The 17,265-nt window shown below is 38.5% G+C and overlaps 2 protein-coding genes, 1 long non-coding RNA gene and 1 other non-coding gene across 5 annotated transcripts in view; 3 read left to right on the top strand and 1 right to left on the bottom strand.

The window, feature by feature from the left end:
- Tmf1 (TATA element modulatory factor 1) overlaps positions 1 to 13,428 on the top strand; it is a 25,283-nt gene extending 11,855 nt beyond the window's left edge. The window contains exons 9-17 of the mRNA XM_005071190.4: positions 1,212 to 1,304; positions 1,722 to 1,878; positions 5,248 to 5,440; positions 6,396 to 6,465; positions 6,682 to 6,774; positions 8,425 to 8,526; positions 8,788 to 8,940; positions 9,952 to 10,077; positions 10,973 to 13,428. Coding sequence (XP_005071247.1) covers positions 1,212 to 1,304; positions 1,722 to 1,878; positions 5,248 to 5,440; positions 6,396 to 6,465; positions 6,682 to 6,774; positions 8,425 to 8,526; positions 8,788 to 8,940; positions 9,952 to 10,077; positions 10,973 to 11,116 — 1,131 coding nt within the window. The 3' untranslated portion in view covers positions 11,117 to 13,428. The remainder of the gene's footprint in view (positions 1 to 1,211; positions 1,305 to 1,721; positions 1,879 to 5,247; positions 5,441 to 6,395; positions 6,466 to 6,681; positions 6,775 to 8,424; positions 8,527 to 8,787; positions 8,941 to 9,951; positions 10,078 to 10,972) is intronic.
- Positions 3,843 to 3,973, top strand: LOC121137348. Its single transcript, XR_005874602.1, has one exon. It is a non-coding gene; the product is annotated as a small nucleolar RNA SNORA36 family (small nucleolar RNA).
- Positions 12,524 to 17,135, bottom strand: LOC121137267. Of its 2 annotated transcripts, none has more exons than XR_005874523.1 (3): positions 17,024 to 17,135; positions 15,617 to 15,714; positions 12,524 to 12,836 (listed from the first exon to the last, which is right to left on the bottom strand). It is a non-coding gene; the product is annotated as an uncharacterized LOC121137267 (long non-coding RNA). The 2 variants fall into 2 exon arrangements; XR_005874522.1 differs by lacking the exon at positions 17,024 to 17,135 and adding an exon at positions 16,880 to 17,004.
- Eogt (EGF domain specific O-linked N-acetylglucosamine transferase) overlaps positions 17,047 to 17,265 on the top strand; it is a 33,715-nt gene continuing 33,496 nt past the window's right edge. The window contains exon 1 of the mRNA XM_005071188.4: positions 17,047 to 17,265. The gene's annotated coding sequence lies outside the window, so the exon portion shown is untranslated.

The raw sequence follows: 17,265 nt of genomic DNA, 5'->3' as shown, positions 1-17,265 counted from the left end.
GGTTTGGTTCACAGATCACACATGACAGTTTATAACTGCCCATAACTTTAGTTCAGGTGGTCCAGTGACCTCTTCTGACTTCCATGGGTTCTTGTACACATGTAGTACACATGCATACACTTGCTCACAGACATATGCCAATTTTGAAAAATTCTTTCAAATTAAAATACATTACAATAATAAAGAAAAATTGAGGGAGTAAGGAATAGAGTATGGGACTGTCATCCTTAAGACCACCATGCTATATAAGGTTTGGTCATTTTGTATGTTGCTTTTGTTAAGATTATCTCCATCTAGTCTTTTTTCTCATAATTAATAACCATAGATATTATAGTCCTTTCATTTAGGATGAATAAATATTTTATGTCTTGATTGTAATTTTTAATGCTTATGTTCATCTATCAATATTTGAAAGCAAATTACAATACTGATGGCTATTTAGAGTTCTGGTTTCATTTTGTTGTTGCCCTGCTTGCTAATGCTGCGGGACATATCTGTATGCTCCATAGAGTGAGTCTTCAGGACTGCAATAACCAGACAGAGGCCTGACATAATTTTCTGATTATTTAAATATGATGCCATGGTAGGCACAAAGTATGCAAATATGTATAAGTGGCACTTTCTTCCTTGTTTTTGTTCTGAAACAGTGTCTAGCCATGTTATTCTAGTGACCCTTAGCTCTTATCTCAGCATCTCCCTAATAGCTGTGACTGCAAGCACACACCACCATACTCTGCTAACACTTGTCTCCTTTAATTTTAGTTTATTGGGTTCAGATAGGGCCTACTATGTAGCACAGACTTTTCTGGAACTTTCTACGTAGCCTAAGCTGGCCTGGAACTTGAAATGCTCATACTGAAATCACAGGTGTTGCCACCACACCTAGTTTATTGCCTAGATTTTATTTTATTTTTTTTTACTTACTCATTTATAACTTATCTAGTTCTCACATCCTGTGTTGTGGCAAATGTTCATGGGTACATGATCTCCCCTCTATTGTATGTCAGGACTGTACATACTTCCATGCTTTTCTTTGGCTAACAGAGTGCTTTCTTGAATAGTGAATATATTTATAGCTCTGGCATTGTTTAAGGAGTGGGATGTGAGTTCTTTGTTTAGTGTGAAGTGTCATACATAAAAACTCAACACAAATGTCATCAGCAGGAAGTTACAGCCAAGTTCTGACAATGAGAGTGTCCTTTGTCTTGCAGGTGGGGGACCTTAGGCTAGCACTGCAACGGGCAGAGCAGACAGCTGCCAGGAAAGAGGATTATTTACGCCATGAGATCAGTGAACTTCAGCAGGTATTGTCACAGCTTTCCCAAGCATGAGGTCAAGAGTGTGTCTTCTTGGAGTAACATGATCACTCACTGGGCTCATATTCATGAATTGAAAGCATTCCTACTATACATGCCATTGGATGTATTTTTGTAGCTTATGGGAACCAAAGTAATCCCCTGAAAGAAATGAAAAAAGAGAAATCTCTAATTTTGTTTTAAAGAAAGTAATTTTATCATGATATATTTGCTTTGTATTCAATATCTATCTATCTAGTAGATACAGATATATATATATATATATATATATATATATATATTTTTTTTTTAAGTAAAAAAGCTAATAACTTTCTCCTGGAAAAACTTTCTGAAGTTTGGGTTTGCTGGTGTTTTTAGTGTTTTTGTTTCTGTCAGTGATAATAATGTGAGTATTTTTTGATTTAGAGACTCCAAGAAGCAGAGAATCGAAACCAAGAACTGAGTCAAAGTGTTTCATCAACAACAAGACCATTGCTCCGACAGATAGAAAATTTGCAGGCAACTCTAGGCTCTCAGACTTCATCGTGGGAGATGTTAGAGAAGAATCTTTCTGATAGGCTTGGTAATCTCTTTCGTATCTTATGTTTGATGCAGGAGAGTTTTTGCCTTGTGTATAGAAGTAGGATAGTGGTATGACATTGAAATTCATCTGACTTCACGGTGACATTTGGTGTCTAACATGTATAGATTTGTTTCCCCCTTTTTCATGTTTATATTAATACCTCAAATGATGACTCTTCTAAATTAGTTTTCCTTATACAGTGTCAGATACTTTACGCTTGCTGTTTCATTTATTGTGTATGTGTGTGTTTGTGTTTGTATGTGTAAGTATGTGTGAAAATTTATGTGCACATACTAAGTGCATGTGTGTGGAGGCCAGAAGTTGATATATGGAGTCTTCATCAGTTGCTTCTCCCCCCTTATTTTTTTCCCTGAACCTGGAGCTGACTGATTTGGCTAGATTGGCTGCCTGGTGAGCTGCATGCATCCTCCTGTGTCTGTCTGCCTAGCTATGGGATCACACACACTCCTGCACCTTCCTTTTTTTTTTTTTTTTTTTGGTTTCTCTGTATTGTTTTGGAGGCTGTCCTAGAACTCGCTCTGTAAACCAGGCTGGCTTCGAACTCTCAGAGATCCGCCTGCCTCTGCCTCCCAATTGCTGGAATTAAAGGCGTGCGCCACCAACGCCCGGCTCTGTACCTTCCTTTTTTATGGTGCTGGGGCTCTTAACCTCGAGACCTGTGTGTGCACTTGGCTAAGCTATCTCCCTCGTCCTGGTTCTTTGACTTATTTTTATAGATGGCAAATCTCTTCCTTGTCCCTTATCCCTTGCTACATCTGACCCCTTTCTAGTTTGTTTATGAGAATGTAAGCAATAGGTATCAGGTACAATTCCAGATAGTATAGAATTCCAGAAGCAGAGGCAAGTCTGAAGGATCAAGATGAAATCCTAGAAGACAGATATGATGGAGTCTTAAGACTGCATATTCTGCTTCCTTATAGATACTCCTTGAGCTACTTCTCGCTGCTCTTAAGAAAACAATGTCAAGGTGTTGCTCTGTAGTCATAGGCAAGTGGTATGTATATATACTGGATATCCAGAAGCTAACAGACTCATGAAAACTTCTTGCATACCTTCTGGTTCTTAAAAAATCCCATGTGAGGTTTGGGAGATTGTAACATGAAAAATAAAAACCCAGAGATAGATATTGGGATTCATGCTGATGGTCAGATAAGCAAAGAAGCCAGCCACTAGCTCTTACCTCTACCTCAAACTGAAAGGGTGATCCTGTCTCCACAAATCCTCAGAGTGCAATGCTTTCTCCACGAATCCTTAGAAACAATAGTTCTCCATCTCTGGAAACTAAATCTCCACTTGAGACCCTCTGCTTCTTCGTTTCATAATTCCCTAGTGCTGGGATTAAAGGCATGTGATCCCAAGTGCTGAGATCACCTTTGTGTGAGCTGTTTCTCTTTAGGACTGGGTCAATGTTGTGTAGCTCAGTGTGGCCTTGAACTAACAGAGACTCATCTGCCTATCTTCTGAGTCCTGGGATTAAAGGTGTGTGCTACCACCCCCTAGCTCTATGGCTAGCTAATATGACTCCTGGGATTAAAGGTATATATCACCACTGCCTGACCTTTATGGCTTGTGGTTAGCTTTGCATTCTGAACCCTCAGGTAAGCTTTTTAAGGTCATAAATAATATATCACCACAGGAGATACATGTTTTAGTGACAAAACATAGGAGTGAAGGTCAGGAGATAAGGGTTGGTATAGTATTGTGTTTGTATTTTCAGTCAGCAGCAAGTCACTTACTTTACTCCAGACTCTGTCTTGGAGTGACTTTTTGTCAGTCATGGGGTGGCGAACTAGATTCTTGACTTTCAAGTGATGTTTAGTGAACCATTGGAAGCTTTTGGGGATGCTGTTTTGTTGAGAGAGAAGCTCTATAAATATGTACAGGGTCCCTCCAGGCTGCCCTAATGCAAACAGGGCCTCCTGAAATGCACATAGAAGTTATCACTCCAAAGTGTTGAGTTCAGTTCAGGGCAGCTTCCCTGTTCTGTTAATTTAACTTTGGGACATTGAAATTGGCTGAGGGGGATGACTGAATAGAGAGTGCTACTCTATTCATATACCTCTAGTGTACACAAATAAATAAAAAAAATTTTAAAAAGTTACCAATGTTTGTAACTTTTGTCTTTTGATTGCTACATGACAGTCTCTGGAATGTCTGTTTCTATAGTTTGTTTAACTGCTTACTTGGGGGAGGATATCTTGGCTGTTTCCGGGTTTTGACTGTTATGGATAAAGTGATGTAAATGTTCCTGTTCAGGAGTGAGTGTGGTTGTAAATTTTAATGTCTCTGAATGAAGGAACAAATATGCAGTTGCTAGGCCATTTGGACATTCTTGTTTAGCTTTCAGAGATTACCAGTGGGAGTAATCAAGTTGGTTCACAGCCTTGATAGCATTTTGGGTTGTCCCTGGTTTATTAATTTATTTGTTTGGTCATTTATTTGTTCACTTACCATTCAGAAATTCTTATATCTCATAATTTTAGTTTTCATTTCCCTAGTGACAACTGATATTGAGTATCAGTTTGTGTTTATTTTCCACTTACCCACCTTCAAAATGAACTGTCTGTTCATAGCTTTTGCTTAGTTTTTGACTCAACTGTATATATATTTCACTTTTGAGAGTTCTATTTATATTCTAAGCACTAAACCTACATATGTGACTTGCATTTATTTTCTCCCAGTTTGTAGCTTGTCTTGTCTTTTTATTTAAAAACAAAAGAGACAGGGCTTCATACAGCCCAGGCTGGCCTTCAAACTTTCTAGGTAGCAGAGGATAGCCTTGAACTCCTGATTCTCCTGTCTTTATCACCGAGTCTTATAGGATTATAGATGTGCACCACCCCCCTTGGTTTATGCAGTGCTGGGGATGAATCATGACCTCATACATGTTATACATGTAAACAACCAGCTAAGCTACATCCCTAGCCTGTTTGTCTTTTCACCCTCTTCACCTACAGCGAAAGTTTAACGTTTTGATGGGCTCTATTTTATTGATCTGCATTTCTGAACTCATGTTTTTGGTGCCAAGTCGAAGTAATCTTTCCCTGATCTAGATTTTGAAGATTTTCTTTGGAGTCTGTCAACCATTTTGGGTTAATTTTCATGTAGGATATTTTGTACCTTTTCTGTGAGTAATTGGTTGCTCCAGAGCTGTTTGTTGATTCACTATCCTGTTACACTCTGAGGTGAAAATGTTACCTTGTGCATTAACTAATGTTGGCTTGCTTATCTCCGTTGATAGTCCTGTCTTAGTCTGCAAATTTGAATCATTAGAAGTTTGAAGTCAGAACCAGCCTGGTGTCCAATCGTTCCCTGGCTTATGTGTGATGACTTTTCTTTCATAATCAGGTGAGTCACAGACTTTGTTGGCTGCTGCAGTTGAAAGAGAGCGTGCAGCTACAGAAGAACTCCTTGCCAACAAAATCCAGATGTCTTCAGTGGAGTCACAGAATGCCCTCTTACGACAGGAAAACAGTAGACTTCAGGCCCAGCTAGAGTCAGAGAAAAATAAACTAAGAAAACTGGAAGATGAGAATAATAGGTGAGTATATTTATGTGGCATTCTCTGTAGTTCCCATGGCATTTTACATCACTATTGGAAAGTGTGTATGTTAGTTTGAGAACTAAGAATGAATACCTTGCAATATTTAAAATCAGGGTCATTAGTGACATGCATTAAACTAGTGCTAGGATCCATTGCACTTCTTTTGAAATGATATGCTATGTTCTATATGTATTTATATTTTTTAGAAAGTATTTGTCCCATTAATGTGGTCTTTTAAAGAAGAATATAATGGCACCAGCTGAAAGGAAGGAAGGGGGAAGGAATTGTGACTGTGCATGGAAATATGGAAATTGTTTTTATAGCAGTCTGAAACCACAGGGTATAAAATCATTCATCTGAAATTACATAAGGTTATAATGGGTGTGTTATTACCCTTGATGTCCAAGGAAAATTTACTGTTAAGAAAGTAGTTAAGCAGCCGGGTGTTGGTGGCGCACGCCTTTAATCCCAGCACTCGGGAAGCAGAGGCAGGCGGATCTCTGTGAGTTCGAGACCAGCCTGGAGTACCAAGCGAGTTCCAGGACAGCCTCCAAAGCCACAGAGAAACCCTGTCTCGAAAAAAACCAAAAAAAAAAAAAAAAAAAAAGAAAGTAGTTAAGTAACAATGAAGTGTCTGGACTTCTATAAGCTTTTTTTTTTTTTTTTTTTTTGCCACATTTGAATTTGGAATGGTGGGTCTTCAAATTATTACATGTTTCATTTTAAATCTCAGAGTACTGGTAAACAGAAAAGTCAGGGGGAAAAGCGGAACTTTTCACTTGTGCTTTAACTGATGAGTGACATCTCAGTGACCTGGGACAGTCAGTTGGAAAGTCTTCGATGCTGAGCTGCTGATACAATGACTGCTAAATATGTAACTGAAGTTTTACAAGTGGAGAGTTTTTAATAGTCTGTACTGTCACCTTTATTTTAATTCCCTCTGGTTTACTAGGTACCAGGTTGAATTAGAAAACTTAAAAGATGAATATGTAAGAACACTTGAAGAGACAAGGAAAGAAAAGGTATTTCTCATCGTGTCCGTTCTTCAAGGGCTTACATAGAGATGTATGGGGATGGCAGCAAACTGCTGAGGAGATAGGATGGGTGATATGGAACATGATATGATACCTTGTCTTTGATGAAATGGCAGCTTGTATTTACACTCTGAGCTTTGCAGTTGCCTCATGGTGCCATGGACTAGTGTCTCAAAACTACCTAACTGTATCTCTCTCCATTAGACACTGTTATGCAGTCAGTTAGAAATGGAGAAAATGAAAGTTGAGCAAGAAAGGAAGAAAGTCTTTTTCACTCAAGAAGCAGTAAAAGAAAAGGTATTGAATTGTGTTGTTTTGAATTGATTTGTGTAGCTAAACTGTTGGGGGTGACCATGGATAGGTCTGTGATTTAGTTGTCTTAAACCTGTCTGTATGTTCTGATGTCTACCCCCCACCCTCATGTCTAAAATTACTATACTGGTAAGTTGTGGTAGCATTGTCAGTGTTCCATGCAGAACAGATCTGAAGTCATTTGAGTGCTTCACATCGGCCTGTGATTGGCTTTGAATTATAGATACTTTTATACTTTCAAATGAATTTTGTGCTTTCTCACTGAAACTAGCAAATGGTCCATAAGCAACTTCAGAATAAAATTGGGTTGCTCTATCTTTGTGGTTAGTAAATGTAGGGAGGCTGCTTTGTTTTTGTTTTTGTTTTTTTAATTTATGTTTTGCATGTGTATGTGCTTGGTGGCCATGAATATGTAAATGCATGTGTGCAGGTGTATCTGTGCCCACATGCATGTGGAGGCCCAGAGTTGACACTGGGTGTTTTCCATGATTATTCTCTATTTTGTTTTATTGAGGCCAGTCTCTTGCTGAACATGGAGGTAGCTGATTCTGGTTACTCTAACTAGCTAAGCTTGCCTCAGGAATCCTGTCTGTGCCTCCTGAGTGCTGGGATTACAGGCAGCCACCACACTTGCCTGGCTTTTCTCTGGGTTCTAGGGATCTGAACTCTGGTCTCCATGCTTTATTCACTAAGCCACCTCCTTAGCTCTTAAAGGTAATTCTTACAAAATGTGTTTCCTATACTTGAAGTATTGTAGCATACTGAAAGTTAGCATGATATGTTAAAATAGTATATAAAGATGGAAATGACCTTTTCAGTATATTTGGGGTTTTTAATTTTAGTTTTATTTCATTTGTATGGATGTTTGTCTGCACATATGCCTGTGTCTCACATGCATGCAGTGTCCTTGGAAGCCATGAGAGGGCGTCAGATTCCCTGAAACAAGTTACAGGAGTTGTGAGTCACTATGTTCCTGCTTAGAATTGAGCCAGTGCTCATAACTGCTGAGCCATTTCTCCAGCCTCCAAGTGTTTTGTTATTTTTGTTTTTAGTACACTAAAATAAAATAGGTAAGTCAGAAATTTCAGCAAGTTTGAGAGTAATTGACGATATGTTACATAGTAGTTAGCTTCTGCAGGCATTTCAACCAAAGCTTTTTCATTTCCTTAAAAAAAGTAAACCTGGATAATTGTGTTATAATATAAATGGGACAACGCAGGCTTCTAATTTTACTTTAATATAAATATTAATAATACTAAAATATTATGAGTAATTTAGTGTGTGTGTGTGTGTATGTGTGCCCGCGCACATGTGTGCACATGCATCCCATGATGTATGCGTGGAGGTTAGAAAATAACATGCTAGAGTTGTTTCTCTCTTTTTACTATATGAGTACTAGGATTGACCTAAGGTCAGGCTTGGCAGCAAGCATCTTTCCCTGCTGAACCATCCTGCTGTCTCAGCTCTTAATTTTTAAATGTTTTTTATATTTCTTAGACTTACCTTTGATTAATTGTATTTATAACATTTTATGGAGAAATTCAATGTCTTTCTTTTCATTAATTCTAGAAAATTTTCTTGCTTTCCTTATTTTTTTGCTTTCAGTCTAACAGATTTATTTTTTTTCTCCCTAAGGACCACAAACCGTTTTCTGTTTCTAGTACTCCCACCTTATCACGCTCAAGCTCTATAAGTGGAGTAGATACAGCAGGGCTGCAGACGTCTTTCCTGTCTCAGGTAATGGAGTATTTCTTACATGTGCTTAGTTCTTTCCTTGAGTAATGGTAAGGGAACGTGGAGTGTCAGGTTGTCTGCTACCATGACCTTGTTGGAGGAATTCATCAGAATGTAATGCTATTGAAGGAAAGAAATGCAGATGAGTTTCTGCTTTTGAGAAACTCAGAGACATTTCAAAACCAGAATTAGCAGGATCTTTGTTTGAACTTGATAATAGAATATAACATGATAATTGTCTGTGTGTGTTCTTTAACTGAATAGGATGAATCTCATGATCATTCATTTGGGCCAATGTCTACATCAGCCAGTGGAAGCAATCTTTATGAAGCTGTAAGGATGGGAGCAGGATCGAGCATTATTGAAAATCTGCAGTCTCAACTAAAGCTGAGGGAAGGAGAAATTAGTCATTTACAGGTATTGGAAAAAAATTAAGTATGTTGTAGATACCTATGAGATATTGTGTCCTAGTAAGTAGTAGCCTTCATTTCCACTTGAATTCTGAGCACACTGGAAAATAAGATGAATTGGTGACATACAAAACTCAAGCGTATCACATATAGAAATGATATAAACTAGAACCAAATGAGCCTCCTAACTGACTGCCATAGTTAGGCAGATTTATCTGCTCTGTCTTAGGAAATGCTGGGTGCTGTGGCCTGTCCAGAGAAGACCTAGGGACATCTGAGAGCAGGGATAGCCCACTCCTGTCCAGTCTCTTTTCTCAACAAGAAAAAAGGAAGTGCTGAACCAGCATGCTTCTTTATTTTTCCCATGTGCCACAGGAAAAGTTTCTCTTAAGTTCCTTACTGCAAGGAATGAGTCAAATAAAAGAGACCTACATATAGAAGAAACAACACAAATAGGAGGGAGCTATAAGAATTATTGCTAATGGAGTAAGAGTTAGTATTTTTCTAGCTTTTGATGTTAAACTTACACACTCAAAATGAATACCTCTTCCTATTCCCATTTGAATTATTATGAAGTGGGTTGATGTGTACTGATAGGTATAGCCCAGTGTGTTATGCTTGAGAGTCCTGCTTAGTTTCTCGGGTAGTGGTAGTGGTGAAAGTTCTTAGCAATACAACCTACATAGTTGGGAGGGACAGCATTAAAGTATGTTTTCATTTCACTGCTTTTTTCCAGTAACTTAGAATAATGGAAGTGTATGTTGTTTTCTTAGGTTAGAGAAAAATGTGGTTGCATTTTTTTCAGACAAATTATTGTATTTTCTTCACTTCTTTCTTGCATAGTGAATCCTGTAAATAAATAACTTCTGAAGAAAGTTGGGGCCCTTTCCCCCCACTGCTCAGCGTTATATGTTAATATATGTTTTTCTTCAAAAATGATACACGAAATATTTTTGTTAGCTAGAGTATTAAACAAGATATGCTTTTACTGAAACCATTTGATGGTTATGTTTCTCAGCTAGAAATTAGCAATCTAGAAAAAACTCGATCCATAATGTCTGAAGAGCTGGTTAAATTAACAAATCAGAATGATGAACTGGAGGAGAAAGTGAAAGACATCCCCAAGCTTCGAGTTCAGCTCCGAGTAAGTACTCTTCACTTAGTGATACATTCAAGACATTTTAATCCAGTTTTTAAGTATCATGTTTTTAGTTTACATAAAACACGTATGTGTGATTTAGTAACTTCTCTGAAAATTAAGAGGTCAAGTAGTTGAATGTTGCTTGTGTTCTTACATATCTAGTATTTTCACAAAGTGTTTAGTACTAATCAAAGAAAACAGGATTTTTTTGGCCAATAGTTATTGAAGCAAGCATATCCCACACTTGTCTTGTGGGATAAATGCCAACCAAAGCAATACTTACATTCGTCACCAAGACAAAAATCTCATCAAGGTACCTAAATTAATGGGAAGGAGGCTGATTAAGTCCTATTTGGAGAGAATTGTAGATTTAGTGGAGAAATATGGTTGGTGTGTGTGTGTGTGTGTGTGTGTGTGTGTGTGTGTGTGTACACGTGTTTGTGTATATGTTGGGATGTGTGCTCGGAGGCCATAAGAATAAGAGGGTGCCCTGCTTGATCACACCCCACCCTGCTAGTCTCCTCAGACAGGAATCTCCTTGAGGCTGGAGCTTGCTGCTTTTTGGGTAAGCTGGCTGACTGGACACCAGCTCCAGTGAGCCTCTTCCCAGATCTGGGGTTACAGACTGTGTAGCTCTTTATATAAATGTTGGGGGTTGGAAGTGAGGTCCTCATGCTTGCTCAATGAGTGCTCTTACCCACTGAGCCACTCAGCCCTCTATCGCAGTTTCCAAAGAAATTCCTCTCTTTGGCTCTGTATTCCTGGGTATAAGTTTAATTTTTTAAAAAGTAAGTTTAATGTTTTTAAAATTATCAACCTGTAATGTTGTTTCTATTGACTTATAGCAACTGTAGATGATTGCATGGTCATTAAAAGATTATAAACAAATATTTTTTAGGATTTGGATCAAAGATATAACACTATTCTGCAGATGTATGGAGAAAAGGCAGAAGAAGCAGAGGAACTTCGCCTGGATCTTGAAGATGTAAAAAATATGTATAAAAGTCAAATAGATGAACTTCTAAGACAAAGGCTCAGTTAACTTGTGAAATCTGTATTCCCATCAAACTGAATGTAAACACTTAATATATACATGCAGACTTCCAATAAATTCCTTTATAGAGTTAGAAAATGGGATTTACTGTAGATTGTAAAAAACTTTTTAAAAAATTCTTTTATAGTATGTAGTTATATTTGCAGTTAAATTATTTTGTGCAATATTTGAATTTTATTTTTGAAACTATTCTTTAAAATTTTTTAAAGCATTTTTTTTGTGCCTTGAACAGCACAGAGATTTATTACTTTATCCATATAGCAATATGGCTAAGAAAGAAGATTGCTGTTTTCATATTATTGTGGATATATAATTAACTGTATTATATCTATAATTTATATGTGTTTGTACATACTGAGAGACTTACAGAGTAATGTTAATATTGAAACTTTGAAATCTTTCACACTGAAATCTTCAACATATTTCTTGAAAGTGTTTTCAGCATTCAAGTGTAAAGGTTATTACAGTTTTGTGACTACTAAATTATAAACTAAGATTTTTTTTCTTTTAAAAGCCGAAGGCACACTGACATGTCGAAAATCTAAAGAGTAATTTAAGCTTAAAAAATATTTCTGTTTTGAAAATTTATTCCATGTTACTTTCACAATGAAATATGAACAAATGTAGATCCTTTTTTGGTACTTATCCAAAGAAAGCTATAAACATTCAATATTAGCTAGGCATAATTGAAAAGTGGGAAATTTTGCTTGCAGTAAATTCTGATAGCATCAGTAGCAGGTAATTTTGAAGTATTTTACTACATTGTGAAATGAATCTAACATAATAAAACCATTGACAAAATTTACTCTTAAAAATTAGTCAATTTACTTTTTAAAAACTATTTGTTTAATTTTATACAGTTGTATTTTGGGACATTAAAAATGAATGTCTTCAAATAGAATCTCCATAGCAAAACAAAAAAGTTACAGGAGTACATTTAAATTGGAGATTTTATAATTTTGTTAGTTCAACATTTTTTTTTTACTGAAGCCTCAAAAAGCAAAAAATAACAAAAAGTAGTGTAGAATAGCTTTAAAACATAGTTATGCCCTCTTCAAAATGTTGCTTTGTTTAAAAGTTAATCAGGTTGTATTTTAGACCTGTAAAATTATCTAACTGTTTTTATCATAGCCCCTCTTTATCTGTTCTTTTGTGATTATACTCTAGTTAAGCTCAGAAATAATCCAAAAATACATAGAAATTACAGAAATAGAGTTTATCAGTGCAAAAGTGTATATGCTGCTCAGAGTAGCCAGCTGGAATCTCACTGTTTGACCGCATTTGTCCAGTACGCTCACACCCCTTGTTAGTCACTGAGTCATGTCAGCTATTGTGTCTACTGTCATCGTGTGGACACTATGTTCTTTACTGGCCCCAAAGTGAAGATGTCAAAGGTTAACCACAAGTTCTTCGCTTTAATGGAAAGATGAACATCACTGTTGACTACCTTGCTGGAGGTTGGTAGCTTCCACTGTTTTAGGCATTCAGTGAGGATCTTAAAACTGCCCTCCCTGCATTGAGAAGATAGGATTTCAAATAAAAGCTAAGTTTCAGTTACATTTGAAATAGTACTTCAGAACACAACTGAGTAGCCATCTTGCAGAATGGAGACTTTGGAAGGTGATTCAAGTGACCTTATTTTTGTTCCTTGTGTTCCATCACACAGTGCTGCTGTCATTTTCTCCGACTTGTAGCATGAGTAAATGTCCTGTTGGTGAAAGTCAAAGTCATAAAATTAAGTTTCTATATTTTGGTAGTAGGAAACCTCCTCTTAACTGTTCTCCAGCTTTAAAATGTTTAAGCCAGGTGGTGGTTGTGCATGCATTTAATCCCCAGCACTTGGGAGACAGAGGCAGGTGGATCTCTGTGAGTTGTAAGTTCAAGGCCAGCCTCGTCTACAGATCAAGTTCCAGAATGGCTATGCTACACAGCGAGATGCTTATGCTACACAGTGAGATCCTGTCTCAAAAACAAGCAAACAAACAACCCAAAAAGCAAAAACAACACAGAAAAACAGCAACAACAAGAACAAATCAGCTTTAAATATTCAGGGGCAGGATGACAAGTCTGATTGCAATAGAAATGTAGAGTTAGAGACAGGAAACCTCAGTTTCAAAATTCTTGACAAGCATTTGAAACTGGTAGTTTGGGGAATGTAAAATACTTTTTAAACAAATAGTTAAAAATGTGGCAGAGAAAAGACTTTGAAATTAAAATTTCCTGTATTAAACTCCAAATACTACAATATCAACATTAAATATTTTTCTTGGTCCTTATTAATAAAATCGGCTACATTTAAATCTTAAGTGTTTTCAACTTATTTATAAAATACTACACAACCATTTATATCACATGGTCTGCTTCATCTACAAATTAGTAGCTAATATTCAAACTGCTTTTAATTTGACTAGTGTATATTTAGACCTTTCAATACACTTCAAATTGATACGGAGAACTGTTTAAATTTCTTGTAAATAATCCAGTAGGTGGTTAAGCTTTCATTAAGTTTATTTGCTTATATATCATTGAAAATTCTCTACTCATATGCTAGTAGAATATTGTAATGCATAAAATAGTTTGCAATTATATGCTTCCATTCTTGAGAAACAACAAAGATACTTGGAATTAAGAGTGAAAGAGGCATGGGCACTTGGTGGTATCAGACGCTGGTGCATCTTAGAGGCTGGATGGAGAAGCTGCTGCACTAAGCCTCTCTTGAGAGCACTGTATAGCATTTAGCATGTAGAATGTACCAATTACATGGTATTACAATTCAAAATATTCTTAAGTATGGATGATTTTTGACTTGAAGAATTTGAGGTTTGTCTGTTTGTTTATTCCTGAAAAAAAGATCTCACTGTAACTTTGGAGCCTGTCCTGGCACTTGCTCTGTAGACCAGGCTGGTTTCAATTTAATAGAGATCCATCTACCTCTGCCTCCCAAATGTTGGGAGTAAAGGCATGTGCTACTACCACCCGCCTGAATTTCAGTTTTTATGGTTAATTAAATGAAAAGAATATTCAGGAAGTGTTTTCCCTCATCCCTCAATTATTTAATTAATTGAAAGTTTTATTTGAATGCTTATTAAAAGTACATGATGGGTAATGTTTAAAAGAAATCCCCCAGATTAGAGAGGAATGAGTGTAAATGCTTTATTTTACTACTGTTTGTTTAGTATTATATACATGTATCTTCTAGGGGATCTTTTCTTATTTTTATTACAAAAAAAGTTGATTCAATTTTCCTTATCCTTGGCCAGTTTAAAACTAAAAAAAAAAAGCTACATATATTGTAAAGGGCTAAAAATGATTTAAAATATAGACTGATATTATTTTAAATACAAAAGAAAGGTAATATAAATAAGCATGGATCTGCTTTAAATAAAGATTTGAAAGTGCTAATGTATTTCATTTTCATATAATTCAGAGAGGTGCTTCTTTGTATATAGACCTGTGTGGTTCAACATGTAGCATCAGAGCTACTACTACACTATTTCAGCTTGGCATGCCACACAGTCCCAGTGTCATCACTAGTCACTCGTTGCTGAGAACAGTCTAAGTTCTTTTTTGTTTTGTTTTTTTTAATTCTTTCAGTCTCGAGGTAGCTCTCACTAAGGAGATATAAATTGTGTTTCCAAGTTGTTTAAGGTATTCCTTTGTGTTACATGAAGCAACTGTAGAGAATTAAGCCCATTTTAGTTTTCAAAGAGTGCTGTGTATTTTTTGAATTTTGTTTTATAATGCAACTGCATAGTTCCAAAATCACTTGTCTTCTTCCTATACCAATGTTCCTTCCTTTTAGTAAACATTTCAAATATTCTCTAGTCTATGAGGTAGTACATTGTGTGTGTGTGTGTGTGTGTGTGTGTGTGTGTGTGTGTTGTGTACCTCTCAGTGAGTATCCTTTTCCACACAGTGTGTTCTGTGTTTGGTCTTCTCCTTCATCATTCAGCAAGTACACTGAACCATCTTTGTGGTCCATGAACTAACACTTGAACTGAGCTAAAAAACAATCTTAAAATTTTATTATTTGGGGTTTGTTGATGGTAACTGAAAGCTAACACAGCTAGTTTATTCACTCAATTTTCTGTTGGTGGCATTTGAGTTTATATTAATATCAGTTTGAAGAGAGTCAAAAATTAAAGTCTTATATTTTGAGGAAATCGGGAATGGCTAAATACAGTAATACAGAAGTCAATCTCATTTTTAAAATCCTATAACTTGTTTCCTACAGATCTCAGTGACTGCTCAGTATAATGGTATCTAAAAGAGCACCAGGTAGATGGCATACCAGTTTGATTACTGCACTCATTTGTTTTGCATTGACAAACAGTTGCATTTCCTGACATAACAAAAACAAGTTGTCGACAAATAAACTGAAAAAAAAAACATTTTCTAAATTTTCTGCTATGGTAAATAAAATACACAAGGCCACGCCCGCGGGTTCGGTTGCCTTTACCAAAGCAAGGTAAAAGTCATCATGCTTACTAGTGTGAGTTAGTAGTTAAGTTGAGCACAATTGAGTTCAAGTCCTAGTAGCCACATGGCAGCCCTTGTGGAGCGCGGTAGAGGGAGGCATGCTGGAACTGCAGGGTACCAAGAACAGAAAAGAGTGGGAGGTACACATGCAAATAATCATGATCACATAAACAAGCAGCCAGAACAGAAATAATCATGAAATAGCAAAATCACAAAAATTAAACAGAGTAGCCTTTGAACTTGGGCAGTTCATGGATAAGTAAAAACTCTGGAATCTACAGTACTTTCACTACCCACCAGAGACTGTGTGCCACTACATTGAGTCTCATTTAAGAATCAGGTCAGCAACTTCTGCTTGGAATGAAAAAGTAGAATTGGAGCTCTAAGTGATATGTGACAGCCCCATGGACCACCTGCATACTCTTGTGCTGGTGGCCTGCAAGTGCCTGGAGGAGCCGCCAGGGACTAGTAGCCAGGTGTACCGCTTATGGCGAGATGCAAGCAGGCGGGTGTCCTACTTTTGAAGAGATGGAAATAGGTGTCCCGCGTTCCAGGCGGGATGGGGGGGGGCGTGTAAGCGGTGCTCCCCGCCCGGGGTGGGTTCAGGCGGATGTCCCACATGGCTTAGTTTGCGGGTCCTACGCTAACCTTGGTTGATGGAGGGCTAACGGTGCCCTCCAGACAATTGGACCTCCGGGTGTGGCCCGGGTCACTTGGGTCCGCCTTGGAGCCCCAGGCCGAGGTGTCGCGGCTGCTCCCGGGCGCCCCCTGGCCCGGCTTGGGCGCCCGAGGTTTCCGGTGCACGGCCGCCGGCTGTGACGCCTTGCTGCTCCGGAGCAGCCGCGGCTTCTCCACAACCCAGCTGCAGGTGGGCCCCGCGTCGTTCTCCCCTGCTCCCCGCCCGCGCCTGCACCCCCGCGGGCCCGCAGCCCGATGTTGGGGCCTCGATTCGGGTCCTCGACCCTTCAGCTCGTCCTCCGGAGCTTGCTGGTGGCTGCGGGCAAGGGCGATGCCTGGCCAGGCCTGCCCTCTTCCTCAGATCCCCAGGCTGGGGCGGAGTCACTCTCCAGATTTTCCCCGTACACCTGGAATCCGAGCGCCTGCCTGCACAGCTCCGTCCCCAAGCAGCCCGGGCCAGGGTTGGCTGTTGCGGGGCTCGAGAGGCTGACTTCTCCACACCAGGGAGGGGTTGACTTTGCTCAGACAGCCCGGAGATAGCCACCTCAGCGGCGCCTCAGGCAGCCAAGTCCTGAGCAGTGACTGCTCACCTACCTTGGGACTATAGTCTTTGAGCCCCAGATGCACTTAACTTTCGATCTGACAACTGCCGGCTGTTGCCGAGCATTGCCCGAAGTCACTCATGTGGTCATCCCTGGTAAACCCAGGTCTCGTCTTTCACAGCGTTCAGGTTTTTACCTTTTTCCTCTTCTTTTAGGCCTGTGGAAATCCAATCAAGCCATATACGAGTGAAGCGTGCTTGGCCGTTTTGTGCAAAAGGACCCAGTAGCCTCACCTACTAAAGCTTCCATTTGCTGGAACTGGGCATCCACCCATCCCTGCCAAGTCTTGAGAGGACTCAACTCCAGGAAGGCTTCCTGCCAGGCCCCGAGGTGGTACTTTCATGCTCACAGCCACCATCACCCAGCGCATGCAAGTTG

This window comes from Mesocricetus auratus, unplaced genomic scaffold (genome assembly GCF_017639785.1).
Source record: "Mesocricetus auratus isolate SY011 unplaced genomic scaffold, BCM_Maur_2.0 Super-Scaffold_100676, whole genome shotgun sequence".
Taxonomy (NCBI): domain Eukaryota; kingdom Metazoa; phylum Chordata; class Mammalia; order Rodentia; family Cricetidae; genus Mesocricetus; species Mesocricetus auratus.
The sequence above is the reverse complement of the archived record's forward strand: the minus strand, read 5'-3'. Positions and strand labels throughout refer to the sequence as shown.